Source organism: Oncorhynchus clarkii, chromosome 31, assembly GCF_045791955.1.
Source record: "Oncorhynchus clarkii lewisi isolate Uvic-CL-2024 chromosome 31, UVic_Ocla_1.0, whole genome shotgun sequence".
Classification (NCBI taxonomy): domain Eukaryota; kingdom Metazoa; phylum Chordata; class Actinopteri; order Salmoniformes; family Salmonidae; genus Oncorhynchus; species Oncorhynchus clarkii.
Window position 1 is genome coordinate 16,399,920 of NC_092177.1, and position 22,957 is coordinate 16,422,876.

General features: G+C 44.4%; 1 protein-coding gene across 1 annotated transcript in view; it reads right to left on the reverse strand.

Moving 5' to 3' along the window:
- The window catches only part of LOC139390598 (autophagy-related protein 2 homolog A-like), a 42,371-nt gene that overhangs the window by 9,754 nt on the left and 9,660 nt on the right, over positions 1 to 22,957 (reverse strand). Inside the window, exons 17-29 of the mRNA XM_071137822.1 lie at positions 20,937 to 21,079; positions 19,061 to 19,185; positions 18,671 to 18,825; positions 16,664 to 16,814; positions 16,311 to 16,495; positions 16,095 to 16,175; positions 15,867 to 15,973; positions 15,660 to 15,752; positions 11,944 to 12,014; positions 11,759 to 11,835; positions 6,523 to 6,693; positions 6,164 to 6,290; positions 5,756 to 5,982 (exon numbers count right to left, since the gene is read on the reverse strand). Coding sequence (XP_070993923.1) covers positions 5,756 to 5,982; positions 6,164 to 6,290; positions 6,523 to 6,693; positions 11,759 to 11,835; positions 11,944 to 12,014; positions 15,660 to 15,752; positions 15,867 to 15,973; positions 16,095 to 16,175; positions 16,311 to 16,495; positions 16,664 to 16,814; positions 18,671 to 18,825; positions 19,061 to 19,185; positions 20,937 to 21,079 — 1,713 coding nt within the window. The remainder of the gene's footprint in view (positions 1 to 5,755; positions 5,983 to 6,163; positions 6,291 to 6,522; positions 6,694 to 11,758; positions 11,836 to 11,943; positions 12,015 to 15,659; positions 15,753 to 15,866; positions 15,974 to 16,094; positions 16,176 to 16,310; positions 16,496 to 16,663; positions 16,815 to 18,670; positions 18,826 to 19,060; positions 19,186 to 20,936; positions 21,080 to 22,957) is intronic.

A 22,957-nucleotide genomic window follows, 5' to 3' on the forward strand; every position in this document is an offset into this window, starting at 1 on the left:
GTGAGGGCTAGGGCCATTCCCCCCAGAAATGTCTGGGAACTGCTAGGATCAAAGGGTGAGGGCTAGGGCCATTCCCCCCAGAAATGTCTGGGAACTTGCAGGTGCCTTGGTGGAAGAGTGGGGTATGTTTATTCTATGTGTAACTCTGAGATGTACACATGGAGTGGGGTATATATATATATATATATATATATATATATATATATATATATATATATATATATATATATATATATATATATATATATATATATATATATACACATATACATACATACATACACACACAGTCAATAATACAGTAGAACAAAAGAAAACAAAGTCTATATACAGTGAGTGCAAATGAGGTAAGATAAGAGAGTTAAGGCAATAAAAAAGTAATTACAATATAGCAATTAAACACTGGAATGGTAGATGTGCAGAAGATGAATGTGCAAGTAGAGATACTGGAGTGCAAAGGAGCAAGATAAATAAATAAATACATACAGTATGGGGATGAGATAGGTAGATAGCCCATCTGTAAACAGCCAATCTATGTACAGGTGCAGTGATATGTGAGCTGCTCTGACAGCTGATGCTTAAAGCTAGTGAGGGAGATATGAGTCTCCAGCTTCAGAGATTTTTGCAGTTCGTTCCAGTCATTGGCAGCAGAGAACTGGAAGGAAAGACAACCAAAGGAGGAATTGGCTTTGGGGGTGACCAGTGAGATATACCTGCTGGAGCGCGTGCTACGAGTGGGTGCTGCTATGGTGACCAGTAAGCTGAGATAAGGCGGGGATTTACCTAGCAGAGACTTATAGATAACCTGTAGCCAGTGGGTTTGGCGACGAGTATGAAGCGAGGGCCAACCAACGAGAGCGTACAGGTCGCAATGGTGGGTAGTGTATGGGGCTTTGGTGACAAAACAAATGGCACTGTGATAGACTGCATCCAGTCTGTTGAGTAGAGTGTGGTAGGCTATTTTATAGATGACATCACCGAAGTCGAGGATCGGTAGGATGGTCAGTTTTATGAGGGTATGTTTGACAGCATGAGTGAAGGATGCTTTGTTGCGAAATTGGATGCCGATTCTAGATTTAATTTTGGATTGCAGATGCTTAATGTGAGTCTGAAAGGAGAGTTTACAGTCTAACCAGACACCTAGGTATTTGTAGTTGTCCACGTATTCTAAGTCAAAGCCGTCCAGAGTAGTGATGCTGGACGGGCGAGCAGGTGGAGGCAGTGATCGGTTGAATAGCATGCATTTAGTTTCACTTGTATTTAAGAGCAATTGGAGGCCACGGAAGGAGAGTTGTATGGCATTGAAGCTCGTCTGGAGGTTAGTTAACACAGGGTCCAGAGAGGGGCCAGAAGTATACAGAATGGTGTAGTCTGCGTAGAGGTGTATCAGAGAATCAACAGCAGCAAGAGCGACATCATTGATGTATACAGAGAAAAGAGTTGGCCCGAGTATTGAACCCTGTGGCACCACCATAGAGACTGCCAGAGGTCCGGACAACAGGCCCTCTGATTTGACACACTGAACTCTATCAGAGAAGTAGTTGGTAAACCAAGCGAGGCAATCATTTGAGAAACCAAGGCTGTCGAGTCTGCCAATAAGAATGTGGTGATTGAGTCGAAAGCCTTGGCCAGGTCGATGAATACGGCTGCACAGTAATGTCTCTTATCGATGGCGGTTATGATGTCGATTAGGACCTTGAGCGTGGCTGAGGTGCACCCATGACCAGCTCTGAAACCAGATTGCATAGCGGAGAAGGTACGGTGGGATTCGAAATGGTCGGTAATCTGTTTGTTAACTTGGCTTTCGAAGACCTTAGAAAAACAGGGTAGGATAGATATAGGTCTGTAGCAGTTTGGGTCTAGAGTCACCCCCTTTGAAGAGGGGGATGACCGCGGCAGCTTTCCAATCTTTGGGAATCTCAGACGATATGAAAGAGAGGTTGAACAGGCTAGTAATAGGGGTTGCAACAATTTCTGCAGATAATTTTAGAAAGAGAGGTCCCAGATTGTCTAGCCCGGCTCATTTGTAGAGGTCCAGATTTTGCAGCTCTTTCAGAACATCAGCTATCTGGATTTGGGTGAAGGGGAAATGGTGGGGGCTTTGGCGGGTTGCTGTGGAGGGTGCCGGGCAGTTGACCAGGGTAGGGGTAGCCTGGTGGAAAGCATGGCCAGTTGTAGATCAATGCTTATTGAAATTCTAAATTGTTGTGGATTTATTGGTGGTGACAGTGTTTCCTAGCCTCTCAGAGCAGTGGGCAGCTGGGAGGAGGTGCTCTTACTCTCCATGGACTTTAGTATCCCAGAACTTTTTTGAGTTAGTACTACAGGATGCACATTTCTGTTTGAAAAAGCTAGCCTTAGCTTTCCTAACTGCCTGTGTATATTTGTTCCTAACTTCCCTGAAAAGTTGCATGTCACAGGGACTATTCGATGCGAATGCAGAACGCCACAGGATGTTTTTGTGCTGGTCAAGGGCAGACAGGTCTGGGAGTGAACCAAGGACTATATCTGTTCCTAGTTCTACATTTTTTGAATGGGGCATGCTTATTTAAGATGGTGAGGAAGGCACTTTTAAAGAATAGCCAGGCATCATCTACTGACGGGATGAGGTCAATGTTCATTCCAGGATACCCCAGCCAGGTGAAAGGCCTGCTCGCAGAAGTGTTTTAGGGAGCGTTTGACAGTGATGAGGGGTGGTCGTTTGGTCGCAGACCCATTACAGATGCAAGTGTAACCGACGTGAAATGGCTAGCTAGTTAGCGGTGTTGCACGCTAATAGCGTTTCAAATCGGTGACGTCACATGCTCTGAGACCTTGAAGTAGTGGTTCCCCTTGCTCTGCAAGGACCGCGGCTTTTGTGGAGCGATGGGTAACGATGCTTCGTGGGTGACTGTTGTCTGTGTGCAGAGGGTCCCTGGTTCGAGCCCAGGTAGGGGCGAGGGGACGTACTAAAGTTATAAAGTGATCGCTGAGATCTTGATTGAAAACAGCAGATGTGTATTTGGAGGGCGAGTTAGTTAGGATGACGTGTTTACGGATTTGGCCCGTGTTGTTTACGGATTTGGAGTTGTACCTGGTAGGTTCATTGATAATTTGTGTGAGATTGAGGTCATCCAACTTGGATTGTAGGATGGCCGGGGTGTTAAGCATGTCCCAGTTTAGGTCATCTAGTAGCACGAGCTCGGAAGATAGATGGGGGGCAATCAATTCACATATGGTATCGAGGGCACAGCTAGGGGCAGAGGGAGGTCTATAGCAAGCGGCAACAGTGAGAGACTTGTTTATGGAAAGGTGAATTTTTAGAAGTAGAAGCTCGAATTGTTTGGGGTACAGACTTGGATAGTAAGCCTGCAGAGTTCTGTATATCTTTGCAGTAGATTTCAACACCGCCACCTTTGGCAGTTCTATCTTGGCAGAAAATGTTATAGTTAGCGATTTCAGGGTTTTTGGTGGTTTTCCTAAGCCAGGATTCAGACACAGCTAAGACATCCGGGTTGGCAGAGTGTGCTAAAGCAGTGAGTAATACAAACTTAGGGAGTAGGCTTCTAATGTTAACATGCATGAAACCAAGGCTTTTACGGTTACAGAAGTCAACAAATGGGAGCCCCTGGGGAGTGGGAGTGGAGCTAGGCACTGCAGGACCTGAATTAACCTCTACATCACCAGAGTAACAGAGGAGAACTGGCCGTCTAGCACGTTTGGAACAGAGGGTAAAAGGAGCAGGTTTCTGGGCACGATAGCATGGATTCAAGGCATAGTGTACAGACAAAGGTAAGGTGGGATGTGAGTACATTGGAGGTAAACCTAGGCATTGAGTAATGATGAGAGAGATATAGTCTAAAGACGTTTAAACCAGTTGATGTCATTGCATATGTAGGAGGTGGAACAAGATGGTTGGTTAAGGCATATTGAGCAGGGCTAGAGGCTCTACAGGGAAATAAGACAGTAATCACTAACCAGGACAGTAATGGACAAGGCATATTGATATTAGAGAGAGGCATGCGTAGCCAAGTGAACATATGGGTCCAGTGAGTGGTTGGGCTGACTGGGGACACGGCGATTCAGACAGTTAGCAGGCCGATGCGAACACGCTAACAATTAGTAGGCCGGGGCTAAAGAAGCTAGCAGTTAGCAGACCGGGGCAGGCAAGCTAGCAGTTAGCAGACCGGGGCAAGCAAGCTAGCAGTTAGCAGACCGGGGCAGGCAAGCAAGCAGATGATTAGCACATGATTAGTTTAATCACGTAATAATAATTAGAGAATTGATTTGATAAAATAACAGTCATCAAATTAATGATGCCAAAGACATGGCATTAAATACACTTAATTAGTATTTGGTAGCATTGCCTTTAAATTGTTTAACTTTCGAGTAGCCTTCCACAAGCTTCCCACAATATATTGGGTGAATTTTGGCCCATTCCTCCTGACAGAGCTGGTGTAACTGAGTCAGGTTTGTAGGCCTCCTTGCTCACACACACTTTTTCAGTTATGCCAACAAATGTTCAATAGGATTGAGGTCAAGGCTTTGTGGTGGTCACTCCAATACCTTGAATTTGTTGTCGTTAAGAAATTTGACACAACTTTGGAAGTATGCTTGGGGTCATTGTCCATTTGGAAGACCCATTTGCGACCAAGCTTTAACTTCCCGACTGATGTCTTGAGATGTTGCTTCAATATATCCACATCATTTTACTCCCTCATGATGCCATCTATTTTGTAAAGTGCACCAGTCCCTCCTGCAGCAAAGCACCCCCACAACATGATGCTGCCACCCCAGTGCTTCACGGCTGGGATGGTGTTCTTCGGCTTGCAATCCTCCCACTTTTTTCCTCCAAACATAACGATAGTCATTATTGCCGAACAGTTATTTTTGTTTAATCAGACGAGAGGACATCTCAAAAAGTACGATCTTTGTCCCCATGTGCAGTTGCAAACCGTAGTCTGGCTTTTTTATGGCAGTTTTGGAGCAGTGGCTTCTTCCTTGCTGAGCGGCCTTTCAGATCATGTCGATATAGGACTCGTTTTACTGTGGATATTGAAACGTTTGTACCGGTTTCCTTCAGCATTTTCAGAAGGTCCTTTGCTGTTGTTCTGGGATTGATTTGCACTTTTCGCACCAAAGTACATTCATTTCTAGGAGACAGAACGCGTCTCCTTCCCGAGCGGTATGACGGCTGCGTGGTCCCATGGTGTTTACACTTGCGTACTATTGTTTGTACAGATGAACGTGGTACCTTCAGGCGTTTGGAAATTGCTTCCAAGGATGAACCAGACTTGTGGAGGTCTACAAATTTTTTTCTGAGGTCTTGGCTGATTTCTTTTGCTTTTCCCATGATGTCAAGCAAAGAGGCACTGGGATTGAAGGTAGGCCTTGAAATACATCCACAGGTACAACTCCAATTGACTCAAATGATGTAAATTAGCCTATCAGAAGCTACCAAAGCCATGAGATAATTTTCTGGAATTGTCCAAGCTGTTTAAAGGCACAGTCAACTTAGTGTATGTATGTAAATTTCTGACCCACTGGAATTGTGATACAGTGAATTTTAAGTGAAATAATCTGTCTAAACAATTGTTGTTTACACACACACACACAAATATATACACATATATAGAGTGAGAGTATAGAGGGGGAATAGAGAGAGTATAGAGAAAGAGTATAGAGAGAGTAGAACGAGAGAGTACAGAGCGAGAGAGTACAGAGCGAGAGAGTACAGAGTGTATAGAGATATAATGAAATAAAGAAACAGACTCACAGGTATACCCATCCCAGGAGCCTCTAGGATACAGAAGTCCTCGTTGTCCTCTGAACCATCAGAGCCCTCCTCTGACATCATATCCACCTGCACCTCAGTGGCCGTCGCTACCAGTCTGTCAAGCTTTGACTCCTCCCCCTCAATGACAACTGGTGGGCGGAGCTTAGGGTCCTCCCCAGGAAACAGGTAGACTGAAACAGGTGAGCCCCGCGGGACAGTGGGAGATCCTAGACATAGAAATGTTCATCATTTTTTCACTGTTCATTTTTACAGTGAAAAGTAATACGCACTAGAAATAGGAAACACACACAGGAATAGCTAATGGCATCCATTTCATCTATCAAATGTACAGAAGGGATTTATAATTGGAGATATTGAACTACACTATCATTTAATACCCCGTTTTACCTGAGTCCATATCCTCATCTGGATGGCTCCTCTCTGTGTCAATCAAAGCATCAAGGAGATCATACTGGTTGATCTCAGCAGTCTCAGCTGGAAGGCAGGGTGGCAAGGAGGCGGGACTTTCTGACAACTAAAACAAGTCACATATAGACAGAAAACAGATAGTTGAGAGGTTCAGATAGGCTCCTTTCTAGTCGCTACACAGTTTAATTTTCTTCAGTTGTTCTCACACAACGTTTATCTGAACAAACATACAACATCTGTTCCAGACCTTAAAGTAATATTATAATAATATTAATAATAATATTAGTAATATTATACTAGTTTACTAGTCTATTGGTCTACTGGCCTGTCTGTCTTACCGGCAGCTTCTGTCCAGCGATCTCAGTGGGTGATGTGTGTCGGGGGGGCGGGTGCAGGTCTCCCTGGGACACCAGGTACTGCAGCATGTTGACCAGGGCAGCACAGGAGTCAGCACAGGTGTGGAGGTGGACCACGTTGTTGGAGCAACGCAGCTCAAACAGAGGTTGGGACTAGGGGAAGAGACCGAAAGAAGGTGAGGGGATTGGAATAGAAATCAAATAACAGTTTTTGTCACATGCGCCAAAAACAACTGGTGGACACTTTACCGTGGAATACTTTTTTTTTTACACGCAGTTGTGGAAAAAGTACCCAATTGTCATAATTGAGTAAAAGTAAAGATCCCTTAAAAGAAATTGACTCAAGTAAAAGTGAAAGTCCCCCAGTAAATTACTACTTGAGTAAAAGTAAAATAATTTTGTTTTAAATATACTTAAGTATCAAAAGTAAAAGTATTAATAATTTCAAATTGCTTATATTAAGCAAACCAGACGGCACACTACAGCACACAGACATAATTTACAAACAAAGCATGTTTGTTTGGTAAGTCCTATAGAAGCAGTAATAAGTATGTGTATTGGACCATTTCCCTGTCCTGCTAAGCATTCAAAATGTAATGAGTACTTTGAGTGTCAGGGAAAATGTATGGAGTAAAAAGTAGCCACACAGTCATGGGTGAACAGGGAGTACAGAAGGGGACTAAGTACACACCCCTGAGGGGTTGAGGGTCAGCATGGCAGAGCTGTTGTTGCCTACCCTCAACACCTGAGGTTGGCCCATCGGGAAGTCCAGGATCCAGTTGCAGAGGGAGGGGTTCAGTTCCAGGATCCCTAGCTTGGTGATGAGCTTGGAGGGGATTATAGTGTTGAATGCTGAGCTGTAGTCTATGAACAGGATTCTCACAGTTACTTCCCCTCTTGTCAAGGTGGGAGAGGGCAGTGTGAAGTGCAATTGAGATTGCATCATCTGAGGATCTGTTGGGGCAGTATGCGAATTGGAGTGGGTCTAGGGCAGGCCTGGGCAATTATTTTCCATGGAGGGCCAGAATCATATTACAGGATTATACATCATATGTATGACTATGTTGACAGATATATTATCTACTGTAAATCATGTCCAGATATGCTACTTATTTTACATTTTTTAACATGCACAGAAATAAACCATATCCATGTCCTCCTTTTGGTTGGTATTTTCATTATTAAACATGCAATGAGCTACGTTGAAGGAAAAGTACACTGTGCATTCACCACCACGGACAGAACTCTTGTTAACGGGTATGCACAAAAAGACAAGAAAGAGAGAGAGCTCAACATTATATTTAAACTACTCAAATCGGTGTGAGGAGTGAAGTCTGATGGGCATTGACTAGAGCAGTGAAAGTATAGTTTCTGATGTCGCTATGCGCAGGATTGCTGAGAGGTGAGAGTCAATAAGAGATGATCTGTGCCTTGACTTAGATTTCATCACTGAAAATGTCTGTTCACATACATAGGTTGAACCAAACATCTTCTGAACATAATCTTTGGAAAGTTTTGTTCATCGAGAGATGCATAGAACCTCGGCAGTGACATTGTTTTGAGTAGTTCTCCAAGCATCAGACTGAAGATCGAGAAGCTGAAGGTCAGTGGGAGCGTTATCCACATTGAAGGTGAAAGGAGAGGATGTCATTTTCCAACACTTTGAAATCCTTAAAATTACGAGAAAACTCACCGTTCAAAGCACGCAGCAGTGATGTATACTTCCCCCGCTGGTCATCTGATAGGGAACAGACTAGTAGTGTCGGAAGGTGGGAGAGATTGTTGGCTTCTACTTGGCAGGTCGGTCAGGAGGAGTAATTTTCCCTTGGAGGCTTTGACAAGGTAAAAATCTGTCATTCTGAACAAGGCAGTTAACCCACTGTTCCCCGGTAGGCCGTGATCGTACATTTGATGTTCAAAAAAGGCCCTTCCCTTGTAGTTTGGAATTCAGTTCATTCATGAGGGCCATGATGTCCACAGAGAAGGAAAAATCAGCCAACCATTCTTTATCTTGCAGTTGAGGGAAATCCAAATGTTTTTTTATTTCATTTTCAAAAACTCAGCAATCTCCGACTTCAGGTCCCACACCCTTTTAAGCACCTTCGCCATCTCACGTGTGTTGTCGGGTCATGCAGATCTCCCCTACTCGGTCTCACTGTTAGAAGAGACAAACTGCCTGTGGTTTAAAGATTTCTCTTATGAAGTTTACCACTTTAGTGACTGTATCCACAACATGGCTCATTTTCAGAACACATTTACAGAGAACCTCCTCATGAATAATGCAATGCAGGAAAATAATTTGCTGATCCTGGTTCAGCTCATCTACTTGATATTGTATCCTTTTCAAAAGGACAATGTTTTTTCCTGTCAAGTTTGGGCACCCATCAGTGGTCACACTGGATAACTTTTCAAAACTCAGTCCCAGCTTTGCCACACACTTATTAACCTCCTCCAATGAATCTTTCCCTGTGGTTGTGCTCTTCATTGACTGCACTGAAGCAAGCTCCTCTGTAATTTCAAAGTCTGGGGTTATGTCTCGTAAGAATATCAACAACTGCACCACTGCTCTCATCCAGGGCCAAGGCCGGGCGCCTGCAGGCTGACTCCTTGGTGCAGCTGGCTTCAGAGTTAAGCGGGCGGGTGTTAAGAAGCGCGGTTTGGCTGGTCATGTTTCTGAGGATGCATGACTCGACCTTCGCCTTTCCCGAGACCGTTGGGGACTTGCAGCGATGAGACAAGATTGGAATTGGATCGCAATTGGATATCACGAGAAAGGAGTTAAAAAATAAAGACAAAAAAATTGATCTAAATAAATGTCCATGAATCACTTGCCAGCTGGTCTGCTCAAGCTTTGACAACGCGACCTCGTATTCCATCTTGCCCGGCAGCGAGACCCAGTGTTGTATTCCTCGAAGCGAGCAAGTGGTTAGAGCGTTGGCCCAGTAACCGAAAGGTTGCTGGATTGAATCCCCGAGCTGACAAGGTAAAAATCTGTCATTCTGAACAAGGCAGTTAACCCACTGTTCCCCGGTAGGCCGTGATCGTAAATAAGAATTTGTTCTTATCTGACTTGCCTAGTTAAATAAAGGTTAAATCAAAAATAAAATCACAAGACATCTTATGGGTGAGTCTGCCTTTGTAATCCGTTATTGTCTGCAAACCCTGCCACATACGACGAGCATCAGACCCGGTGTAATCGGGTTCCACCTTCCTCCTACTGTATATTTAATGGCCCCATACAGCTCACATATCCGCATATTGTTATTATTTTTTTCTCCTTTGCACCCCAGTATCTCTACTTGCACATCTTCTGCACATCTATCACACCAGTTTAATTGCTAAATTGTAATTACTTCTCCACTACGGCCTATTAATTGCCTTCCCTCCCTAATCTTACCTCATCTGCACACACTGTATTTTTCTATTATGTTATTGACTGTCCGTTTGTTTAATCCATGTGTAACTCTGTTGTTGTTTGCGTCGCAGTAGTATTTTCATTTCTTTTTTTTACCACTTTTATCTCTCCAATTTCGTGGTATCCATCGCTGCAACTCCCGCACGGACTCGGGTGAGGAGAAGGTCGAAACACAACCCACGTCCTCAGAAACACAACCCAACCGCACTGCTTCTTGACACAACACACATCCAACCCGGAAGCCAGCCGCAGCAATGTGTCGGAGGAAACACCGTACACCTGGCAATCTGGTCAGCGTGCACTGCACCCGGCCCGCCACAGGAGTCGCTAGTGCGCGATGAGACAAGGATATCCCTGCCAGCCAAAACGTCCCTAACACAGAACAAGCTGGGCCAATTGTGCGTTGCCGGCTGTGACAGAGCCTGGGCTCTAACGCAGAATCTCTGGTGGCACAGCTAGCACTGCGATGCAGTGCCTTACACCACTGCGCCACCCGGGAGGCCCTGTATTCCATAGTTTTTGGTTTGGATAAGTTCTTATAGTCACTGTGGGGACGACATCGTCTTTGCACTTATTGATGTAGCCTGTGACCGTTGTTGTAAACTCCTCAATGCTATCCAATCACTTCTATATTGAGTGCATCACTGATATCACTGGAATGGAGTCATGGTCAGATTTACCAAAGGGATGACGAGGGAGGGTCATGTATGCCTTTCTCTGGGTAGAATAAAGTGGTCTGGAGTTTTAGCGCCCCTAGTGACACAGGAGACGTTGGTAGAAGCGAAGTAAAAAGTTTAAAGTTTAATTCTAAAGAGAGTTCTCATTCGTAATTACCACGGCTGTCGACATCAGGACCCAAGCAAACACCCCTCTGGCCCTCAACAAACTGTATGGGGCCATAAACAAACAAGAAACCGCTCACCCAGAGGCAGCGTTTCTGGTGGGCGGTTTCTTGTTTGTTTATGGCCCCATACAGTTTGTTGAGGGCCAGAGGGGTGTTTGCTTGGGGCATGATGTCGACAGCTGTGGTAATTACGAATGAGAACTCTTCCGCTGCATGGAGAATCCACAGAGTACTACGTGCATTGCGTCATCATCCAGCTACGTTTCAGTAAGACATAATATTGCAGCTTTGCAAGTCTCTCTGACAGGAGACTCTCCGCTCTGACAGGAGACTCTCCGCTCTGACAGGAGACTCTCCGCTCTGACAGGAGACTCTCCGCTCTGACAGGAGACTCTCCGCTCTGACAGGAGACTCTCCGCTCTGACAGGAGACTCTCCGCTCTGACAGGAGACTCTCGAAAAAAAGCTCATACGTCTTATTCTCGAGTGACTGGACATTTGCCAATAGAATGGAGGGGAGCGCCATTCGGTTCTCTCTTCACCTTAATTTCACCAGGACTCCTGCATTGTTTTGGTGGCTCATGGAACAGGGTCTGGTATAAACAGTGGAACAACTGTGGTAGTTGAAGTTGTATTTGAAGTCGAAATCGAGGTTACTAACTGTCGATCTGATGTCCACAAGCATTTTGGTACACCCGCAAGAACATCTGCTAAATATGTGTATGTAAATATTAACATTTGATATGTGATAGTATGAACTTTTTGTACAAAAAAGATCAACAAAATAAAAGTAACTAATTAGCAAAGTTCGGTTAGAACTCGTAAGATGTCACCCTTCTCCGTCGAGCGTCATCTCGCTGGCGAGGAGAAGAGCTAAGAAGAACTAAAGAGAAAATAGATTTGAGTTCAAACACACCGACAGATGTGTAATCACATAAAATTGTCAGGCTAAGAACTTACCAGTTTCCCAATATCACTTCCTTTCCATGTGGTGATGGCCAGCTCTAGCAGATCAATATCCAGAACACACACATAGTCTGAGGAGAGAAAGAGCGAGAGAGAGAAAGAGAGAGCATTAGAACTGCAAACACAGTCAGATGTAGATGTACACACGCACACACGGTACAGTTAATGATGAGTCATACCTCGTCTCAGGTCCACTACGTCACTTTCACACTTATCAGAGAGAAACAAGGCAGAATCATCCAGAATAAACCTGAGGAGGAAATACCATCAAACTTCAATAGCCAACTATTAGGTTATTCCTAACCCCCCCCCCCCCCCCCCCCGTCCCAGTCCTGCAATTCTACACATTTCTAATCAAACATTATTTTGTCACATGCGCTAAGTACTGTGAAATGCTTACTTACAAGCCCTTAACCAACAATGCAGTTCAAGAAAGACTAACTAAAGAAAAAAAGAAATAAAAAGTAACATAATAAAATAACGAGGCTATATACAGGGGGTACCGATACCGAGTCAATGTGTGGGGGTACAGGTCAGTCGAGGTCATTTGTACATGTAGGTAGGAGTAAAGTGACTTTGCATAGATAATAAAAACAGTGAGTAGCAGCAGTGTAATGTAAATAGTCCGGGTAGCCATTTGATTAGCTGTTCAGGAGACTTATGGCTTGGGAGTAGCTGTGGTTAAGGAGCCTTTTGGACCTAGAATTGACGCTCTGTTAACGCTTGCCGTGCGGTAGCAAAGAGAACAGTCTACGACTTGGGTAACTGGAGTCTTTGACAATATTTTGGGCCTTCCTCTGACACCGCCTTGTATATAGGTCCTGTGCTTGGCCCCAGTTATGTACTGGGCCGTATGCACTACCCTCTGTAACGCCTTACGGTCAGATGCCGAGCAGTTGCCATACCAGGTGATGCAACCTGTCAGATGCTCTCGATGGTGCAGCTGTAGAACTTTGAGGATCTGGGGACCCATGCCAAATCATTTTTTTTCTCCTGAGGGGGCAAATGTGTTGTCGTGCTGTCTTCATGACTGTCTTGGTGTTTGGACCACGAACTTGAAACTCTTGACCTTCCCCACTACAGCCCCGTCGATGTGAATGGGGGCATGTTCGGCCCTCCTTTTCCTGTAGTCCACGATCAGCTCCTTTGACTTGCTCAAGTTGAGGGAGAGGGTGTTCTCCTGGCACCACACTGCCAGGCCTTAGACCTCCTCCCTATAGGCCGTCTCATCATTGTCGGTGATCAGGATTACCACTGTTGTGCCGTCAGCAAACAAAGATGGCGTTGGAATTGTGCTTGGCCACGCAGTCGTGGGTAAACAGGGTGTACAGGAGGGAACTAAGCACACACTCCTGAGAGGACCCCGTGTTGAGGATCAGCGCGCGCAGATGTGTTGTTGCCTACCCTTACCACCTGGGGGCGGCCCGTCAGGAAGTCCAGGATCCAGTTGCAGAGGGAGGAGTTTACCTTAGTTTTCTTGGGCACAGGGACTATGGTGGTCTGCTTGAAACATGTAGGTATTACAGACTCGGTCAGGGAGAGGTTGAAAATATCAGTGAAGACACCAATTGGTCCGCGCACGTCTGAGTACACGTCCCGGTATTCCGTCTGGCCCTGCAGCCTTGTGAATGTTAACCTGTTTAAAAAGTCTTGCTCACATCGGCTACGGAGAGCGTGATCACACAGTCATCCGGAACAGCTGATGCTCTCATGAATGCTTCAGTGTTGCTTGCCTCGAAGCGAGCATAAAAAGTAATTTAGCTTGTCTGGTAGGCTTGCGTCACTGGGAAACTTGTGGCCTTGCCACATCAGGCGAGCATCAGAGCCGGTGTAGTAGGATTCAATCTTAGTCCTGTATTGACGCTATGCCTGTTTGATGGTTCGTCTGAGGGCATCGCGGGATTTCTTATAAGCATCCGGATTAGTGTCTCAGTCATTGAAAGTGGCAGCTCTAGCCTTTAATTCGTTGCGGATGTTGCCTGTAACCCATTAATTCTGGTTGGGATATGTACGTATGATCACTGTCAATGCACGTATTGATGAAGCCAGTGACTGAGGTGGTATACTCAATGCCATTGCATGAATCCCGGAACATATTAAAACAGTCCTGTAGCGTAGCATCTGTCATCTGACAACGTCCGTATTGAGCGAGTCACTGGTACTTCCTGCTTTAGTTTTTGCTTGTAAGCAGGAATCAGGAGGATAGAATTATGGTCAGATTTTCTTAATGGAGGGTGAGGGAGAGCTTTGTTTGCGTCTGTTTGTGGAGTAAAGATGGTCAAGAGTTTTTTTCCACCCTCTGGCTACACGTGACATGCTGGTAGAAATGAGGTAAAACTAATATAAGTTTGCCTGCATTAACCTGCTGCGACTCTAGGGGCAGTATTTTCATTTTTTTTTTTTTTTTTAAACGGGATATTTTGTCAGGACAAGATGCTAGAATATGCATATAATTGACAGCTTTGGATAGAAAACACTATCGTTTCCAAAACTGTAAAGATATTGTCTGTGAGTATAACAGAACTGATGTTGCAGGCGAAAGCCTGAGAAAAATCCAATCCGGAAGTGCCCCATATTTTGAAAGCTCTGCGTTCCAATGAGTCCCTATTGAGCTGTGAATGTGCCATCAACCAGCTTACGCTTTCTACGTATTCCCCAAGGTGTCTACAGCATTGTGACGTAGTTTTACGCATTTATGTTGAAGAATACCCGTAGGGGGCTACATTGCGCAAGTGGTCACATAATGCTCCCGGAGAAAATCTTGCGTAAAGTACAGAGGTAGCCATTATTCCAATCGCAACTACTGAGAAACCAATTGTCCCGGTTGATATATTATCAAATAGATATTTGAAAAACACCTTGAGGATTGATTCTAAACAACGTTTGCCATGTTTCTGTCGATATTATGGAGCTAATTGCGTTGTCGTGACCGCAATTTCCGGTCGATTTCTCAGCCAAACGTGAAGAACAAACGGAGCTATTTCACCTACAAAAATAATATTTTGGGAAAAAATGAACTTTGGCTATCTACCCGGGAGTCTCGTGAGTGAAAACATCCGAAGTTCAAAGGTAAACGATTTAATTTGATTGCTTTTCTGATTTGTGACAAGGTTGCCTGCTGCTAGCAGGACATAATGCTATGCTAGGCTATTGATACACTTACACAAATGCTTGTCTAGCTTTGGCTGTAAAGCATATTTTGAAAATCTGAGATGACAGGGTGATTAACAAAAGGCTAAGCTGTGTTCCAATATATTTCACTTGTGATTTTCATGAATAGGAATATTTTCTAGGAAGATTTATGTCCGTTGCGTTATGCTAATTAGTGTCAGATGATGACAACGGTCCCGTTCACGGGATGGGGTGTCACTAGAGGTTTAAAGTCCCCGGCCACTAGGAGCGCCGCTTCTGGATGAGCATTTTCTTGTTTGCTTATGGCTGAATACAGCTCGTTGAGTGCGGTCTTAGTGCCAGCATCGGTTTGTGGTGGTAAATAGACAGATAGGAAAACTTTGGATGAACTCTTGGTAGATGGCGTGGTCTACAGCTTTTCATCAAGTACTCTACCTCAGGCTAGCAATACCATTTTTGCTACTAACTGATGATCAATGGGTCCCAACCCGATCAGTAATTCAAGCATGCTTACTCCAAGTTTAGATAGCTGGCTGCTAGACTAACTGATGGCCTAATTAAGTGACTGCTGATGCACAACCAAATTTCGAAATTTCGCCTTGTGCATTATATTATTCTAACTCTCAACAGTAGGTTGAGACCCCGACTGAGTTCCAAAAAATATAGATTATTTATTTTAATTGGGCTTACAAAAAGGGGGGCCACCAGTTGGCCATTAATGAACTAAAGGAAGAACATATTTTGAGGTTCACTGTTACTGTACCTGAGGTGAAAGGTGGCAGTGTCTACTATGATGTTACTGGAGAGAGAGAAGGATTCTGCTGTGAACAACACCCTCAATGGAAGATACAGGGGCCTGAAAGACAGAAAGAGACAAAGGGGAGAGAAGGGAAAAATTATTTTATGTTAATAATGTATTATCTTCCTTTGTCCACATACGTACATCTGGTGTGTGTGAGTGTGTGTGTACCTGTAGTCCACGACGCAGGTAGCCAGGTGTGTGTGTAGGACGGTAATAACTACAGGAGATGTGTAGCCCAGGATCGGGTCATCAATGACATCCAAAAAATCAACCAGCTGTCATGAAGAAAAACAGACTAATCAACAAGACTCACGAACCAAACACACACCCAAACAGTCAAATCATGTAAGGTGCCTGAAGCATCTCAGATTTAGTATTTATTAGGATCCCCCATACCTGTTCGTGCCAGCTGTGATTGGTCTGTGCCATGCGATGTCGCATAGTGGCACCATGGAGACGAAGGGCAACCAGAAACTCCTGTAAAACATACAAACAGAGAATTAAGTTAATGATATTTCTTAAGCTTTCTTCATCATAAGCACAGCTAACCTACAAGCACAATCAAAAGGTGATATTTAATTCAAAGAATAATTGAGAAGATATGCGTGTTACCTTGACATTCTTCTGCGGGTCCAGGGTGATTTTGATGGCTGTGGATAACATCTGGACCTCAGGCTCCCTGCCACTCACACTGCTCAGCCCCACCTCTGTGGGGTAAATGGTAAGGTCTAGATGCCCTGGGGGAGTGAAGCTGGGCATTTCCAACCGCCCGGGGACAGGGGAGTCCTTCACTACAGCTGTGAGAGGTAGGAAAAGGGTTAGTGGCCAGAAAGGAAAGGGCTGTCAGTCATTTAGAAGAGATTAGCTCATGACAAAAATCTACATGATAACACATGGACTATCACACATGATTAGGTAGGTACTACCAGACCTAAAGCCTGATATCACACGGTCATTCCATTCACCTTTGTGGTAGAGATCCACCCTCCTGCTCTCCAGGCACAGGAAGTTGAGATGGGGGTTGTTCTGATGCTGCACCACACTGAACATCTTCCCCCCTTCCAGGTCCAATAGGAGCTCACCATGACACCGGTCCTCCGGACTTCCCGTCTCTCCCTGTAGGAGAGGAGAAACAGAAAACGATGTATTTAACAAGTGTCTTCTTTAGAAGCGTCATAGTATATACAGTGCCTTGCGAAAGTATTCGGCCCCCTTGAACTTTGCGACCTTTTGCCACATTTCAGGCTTCAAACATAAAGATATAAAACTGTATTTTTTTGTGAAGAATCAACAACAAGTGGGACACAATCATGAAGTGGAACGACATTTATTGGATATTTCAAACTTTTTTAACAAATCAAAAACTGAAAAATTGGGCGTGCAAAATTATTCAGCCCCCTTAAGTTAATACTTTGTAGCGCCACCTTTTGCTATGATTACAGCTGTAAGTCGCTTGGGGTATGTCTCTATCAGTTTTGCACATCAAGAGACTGACATTTTTTCCCATTCCTCCTTGCAAAACAGCTCGAGCTCAGTGTGGTTGGATGGAGAGCATTTGTGAACAGCAGTTTTCAGTTCTTCCCACAGATTCTCGATTGGATTCAGGTCTGGACTTTGACTTGGCCATTCTAACACCTGGATATGTTTATTTTTGAACCATTCCATTGTAGATTTTGCTTTATGTTTTGGATCATTGTCTTGTTGGAAGACAAATCTCTGTCCCAGTCTCAGGTCTTTTGCAGACTCCATCAGGTTTTCTTCCAGAATGGTCCTGTATTTGGCTCCATCCATCTTCCCATCAATTTTAACCATCTTCCCTGTCCCTGCTGAAGAAAAGCAGGCCCAAACCATGATGCTGCCACCACCATGTTTGACAGTGGGGATGGTGTGTTCAGCTGTGTTGCTTTTACGCCAAACATAACGTTTTGCATTGTTGCCAAAAAGTTCCATTTTGGTTTCATCTGACCAGAGCACCTTCTTCCACATGTTTGGTGTGTCTCCCAGGTGGCTTGTGGCAAACTTTAAATGACACTTTTTATGGATATCTTTAAGAAATGGCTTTCTTCTTGCCACTCTTCCATAAAGGCCAGATTTGTGCAATATACGACTGATTGTTGTCCTATGGACAGAGTCTCCCACCTCAGCTGTAGATCTCTGCAGTTCATCCAGAGTGATCATGGGCCTCTTGGCTGCATCTCTGATCAGTCTTCTCCTTGTATGAGCTGAAAGTTTAGAGGGACGCCCAGGTCTTGGTAGATTTGCAGTGGTCTGATACTCCTTCCATTTCAATATTATCGCTTGCACAGTGCTCCTTGGGATGTTTAAAGCTTGGGAAATCTTTTTGTATCCAAATCCGGCTTTAAACTTCTTCACAACAGTATCTCAGACCTGCCTGGTGTGTTCCTTGTTCTTCATGATGCTCTCTGCGCTTTTAACGGACCTCTGAGACTATCACAGTGCAGGTGCATTTATACGGAGACTTGATTACACACAGGTGGATTGTATTTATCATCATTAGTCATTTAGGTCAACATTGGATCATTCAGAGATCCTCACTGAACTTCTGGAGAGAGTTTGCTGCACTGAAAGTAAAGGGGCTGAATAATTTTGCACGCCCAATTTTTCAGTTTTTGATTTGTTAAAAAAGTTTGAAATATCCAATAAATGTCGTTCCACTTCATGATTGTGTCCCACTTGTTGTTGATTCTTCACAAAAAAATACAGTTTTATATCTTTATGTTTGAAGCCTGAAATGTGGCAAAAGGTCGCAAAGTTCAAGGGGGCCGAATACTTTCGCAAGGCACTGTATACATTCAATCATTAAATTTTTGTAATTCAAATTACATTTATGTTTGCTCTAATATCGCTCATTATGTAAGGTCCAGTCAGGAACTGAACCAGGATCCAAAATCTCTCCAGTCTCTATCCCTAGTTAACCATTGTAAGATGTAGCTGGTTCATCAATGGCTCACCTTGCTGTCCGTCAATGCTTGGAGGCGGCCCTTTCCTATGACAATGGTGAGAGAGAGCAGGCTGAGGGTGTGGTTAGGGCGGGACTCTGACTGCCTGCGTCTGGTTGATTCACCGGCTGTGTAGAACTGAGCATCTTCTTCCTCGGAATCCGAGTCTGAGAGACCAGAAACGTCACAGTTATAGAACTGCTGAGCAACAACACATTTCAGATGGTCTGCAGGTGTGCTGACTAAAGAGATGCTCAACTCATACTACTTGGCAAGCCATCTTAAATCAGAGATTTAAATAAACTAAAGATGTCAACAAGTTGCTACCCAGGGATTACCCAATTCTGAATGAGTGTCTGACCAGTCTGAAGTGGTTTACAAGTCTCAGTATGGGGGTCTCACCTAGTCTGAAGGCAGACTTGCAAAGCTGGAAGTTGTCATCGTCTTGGCGACGGTGTAGGGGGCTGTGGTCGCTCTTAGAACCTAAGGGGGGAGGGGCTTCCCACATTAACAGGTCATTATTGATCCTACAGGGATGGAGAGAGGAGGACAGAGGGAAAGGACAGAAAAAGAGAATGAGAGATTGTAAAATGTTCACATTGGCTCATTAGTCATTTAGCAGACCACTCTTCTCCAGAGAGATTTACAGTAGTGAGTGCATACAGTTGAAGTAGGAAGTTTATATACACCTTAGCCAAATACATTTAAACTCAGTTTTTCACAATTCCTGACATTTAATCCTAGTAGAAATTCCCAGTCTTAGGTCAGTTAGGATCACCACTTTATTTTAAGAATGTGAAATGCCAGAATAATAGTAGAGAGAATGATTTATTTCAGCTTTTATTTATTTCATCACATTCCCATTGGGTCAGAAGTTCATACACAATTTGTATTTGGTAGCATTGCCTTTAAATTGTTTAACTTGGGTCAAACATTCTTGGTCGCCTTCTACAAGCTTCCCACAATAAGTTGGGTGAATTTTGGCCCATTCCTCCTGACAGAGCTGGTATAACTGAGACAGGCTTGTAAAGGCCTCCTTGCTCACACACACTTTTTCAATTCTGCCAAAATACCTAGACTTTGTTGTCCTTAAGCCATTTTGCCACAACTTTGAAAGTATGCTTGGGGTCATTGTCCATTTGGAAGACCCATTTGTGACCAAGCTTTAACTTCCTGGCTGATGTCTTGAGATGTTTCTTCAATATATCCACATCATTTTACTCCCTCATGTGCACTTCACAAAATAGATGGCACCCAGTCCCTCCTGCAGTAAAGCACCCCCACAACATGATGCTGCCACCTCTGTGCTTCACGGTTGGGATGGTGTTCTTCAGCTTGCAAGCCTCCCCCTTTTTCATCCAAACATAACGATGGTCATTATGGCCAAACAGTTCTATTTTTGTTTCATCAGACCAGAGGACATTTTTCCAAAAAGTACAATCTTTGTCCCCATGTGCAGTTGCAAACCGTAGTCTGGCTTTTTTATGGCAGTTTTAGAGCCGTGGCTTCTTCCTTGCTGAGCGGCCTTTCAGGTTATGTCGATATAGTAGTCATTTTACTGTGGATATAGATACTTTTGTACCTGTTTCCTCCAGCATCTTCACAAGGTCCTTTGCTGTTGTTCTGGGATTGATTTGAACTTTCCCCACCAAAGTACATTCACCTCTAGGAGACAGAACGCGTCTCCTTCCTGAGCGGTATGACGGCTGCGTGGTCCCATGGTGGTTATACTTTCGTACTATTGTTCATACAGATGAACGTGGTACCTTCAGGTGTTTGGAAATTGCTCCCAAGGATGAACCAGACTTTTTATCTGAGGTCTTGGCTTATTTCTTTTGATTTTCCCATGATGTCAAGCAAAGAGGCACTGAGATTGAAGGTAGGCCTTGAAATACATCCACAGGTACACTCAAATTATGTCAATTAGCCTATCAGAAGCTTCTATAGCCATGATATCATTTTCTGGAATTTTCCAAGCTGTTTAAAGGCACAGTCAACTTACTGTATGTAAACTTCTGACCCACTGGAATTGTGATGTAGTGAATTATAAGGGAAATAATCTGTCTGTAAAGAATTGTTGGAAAAATTACTTGTCATGCATAAAGTAGATGTCCTAACCGACTTGCCAAAACTGTAGTTTGTCAACAAGAAATTTGTGGAGTGGTTGAAAAACGTGTTTTAATGACTCCAACCTAAGTGTATGTAAACTTCCGACTTCAACTGTACATTGACTTTTTTGTACAAATAAGCAAACTAGCAGAAAAAGAGACCCACAGACCTGTTGTAGATGCTCTGGAAGGCCTGTTTGCTGGGCAGGAAGATGTAGGCCAGGGGCAGAAAGACATCTACTACACACTGACACTGAGACACACACTGAGACTGGAACTGTTGCATCCCCTCTGGGTCTGCTGGGATTACCATCTGAGAGGGGGGGAAATGAAAGTAGACAGAAGGATGAGGAGGAGAGGGAGAATGAGAAAAGATTAGACTGCGACTTTTGGAAAATGGGTCAAATAAAACCCCAATATCTTCAGGAAGTGTGAGATTATGTGAGAGAGCGGGATCTGTTCAGGAGACTGCGTGAATCAGGCCTTCATGGTCCAATTGCTGCAAAGAAACCACTACTAAAGGACACCAATAATAAGAAGAAACTTGCTTGGGCCAAGAAACATGAACAATGGATATTAGACCGATGGAAATCTGTCCTTTGGTCTGAGTCCAAATGTACGATTTTTGGTTCCAACCGCAGTGTCTTTGTGAGATGCAGAGTAGGTTAACGGATGATCTCCACATGTGTGGTTCCCACTGTGAAGCATTGAGGTGGTGGTGTGTGGGGGCTTTGCTTGTGACACTGTCGGTGATTTATTTAAGAATTCAAGACACACTTAACCAGCATGGCTACCACAGCATTCTGCAGTGATACTCCATCCCATCTGGTTTGCGCTTAGTGGGACTATCATTTGTTTTTCAACAGGACAATGACCCAACACACCTCCAGGCTGTGTAAGGGCTACTTGACCAATAAGGAGAGTAATGGAGTGCTGCATCAGATGACCTGGCCTCCACAATCACCCAACCTCAATCCATTTGAGATGGTTTGGGATGAGTTGGACCGCAGAGTGAAGGAAAAGCAGCCAACATGTCTTCAGCATGTGGGCACTCCTTCTAAACTGTTGGAAAAGCGTTCCAGGTGAAGCTGGTTGAGCGAATGCCAAGTTTGCAAAGCTGTCATCAAGGCAAAGGGTGGCTACTTTGAAGAATCTAAAATATATTTAGATTACTACATGATTCCATATTTCCATACATGTTTATATGATGATTCCATATATGATTCCATATTTGTTATTTCATAATGTTGATGTCTTCACTATTATTTTACAACTAAAAATAAAGAAAAACCCTTGAATGAGTAGGTGTGTCCAAACATTTGACTGGTACTGTTACGTGTGTGTGTGTGTGTGTGTGTGTTTGTGTGTGTGTGTGTGCATGTCTCTTCACAGACACTGCTGTTCCATAAGGTATATTTTTATCCGTTTTTTAAAAATATGATTCTACTGCTTATATCAGTTACCTGATGTGAAATAGTTGTGGAAAAGTTCAATGTAGCCATGGCTCTATGTATTACAGTGAAGAGACTTTTGTTGGCATTTCTTGTGGGGTATGCATGAGTGTCCGAGCTGTGTGCTAGTAGTTTAAGCATACAGCTCGGTGCAATCAGCTTGTCAACACTTTTTACAAAAACGTGGATGAAGTCAATCTCTTCCACTTTAAGCCATGAGAGATTTACATGCAAAGGGATGGCCAGGGGTGAGAGAGAGGGATGGCCAGTGGTGAGAGAGAGGGATGGCCAGGGGTGAGAGAGAGGGATGGCCAGGGGTGAGAGAGAGGGATGGCCAGGGGTGAGAGAGGGGGATGGCCAGTGGTGAGAGAGGGGGATGGCCAGGGGTGAGAGAGGGGGATGGCCAGGGGTGAGAGAGGGGGATGGCCAGTGGTGAGAGAGAGGGATGGCCAGTGGTGAGAGAGGGGGATGGCCAGTGGTGAGAGAGGGGGATGGCCAGTGGTGAGAGAGGGGGATGGCCAGTGGTGAGAGAGGGGGATGGCCAGTGGTGAGAGAGGGGGATGGCCAGTGGTGAGAGAGGGGGATGGCCAGTGGTGAGAGAGGGGGATGGCCAGTGGTGAGAGAGGGGGATGGCCAGTGGTGAGAGAGGGGGATGGCCAGGGGTGAGAGAGGGGGATGGCCAGTGGTGAGAGAGGGGGATGGCCAGTGGTGAGAGAGGGGGATGGCCAGGGGTGAGAGAG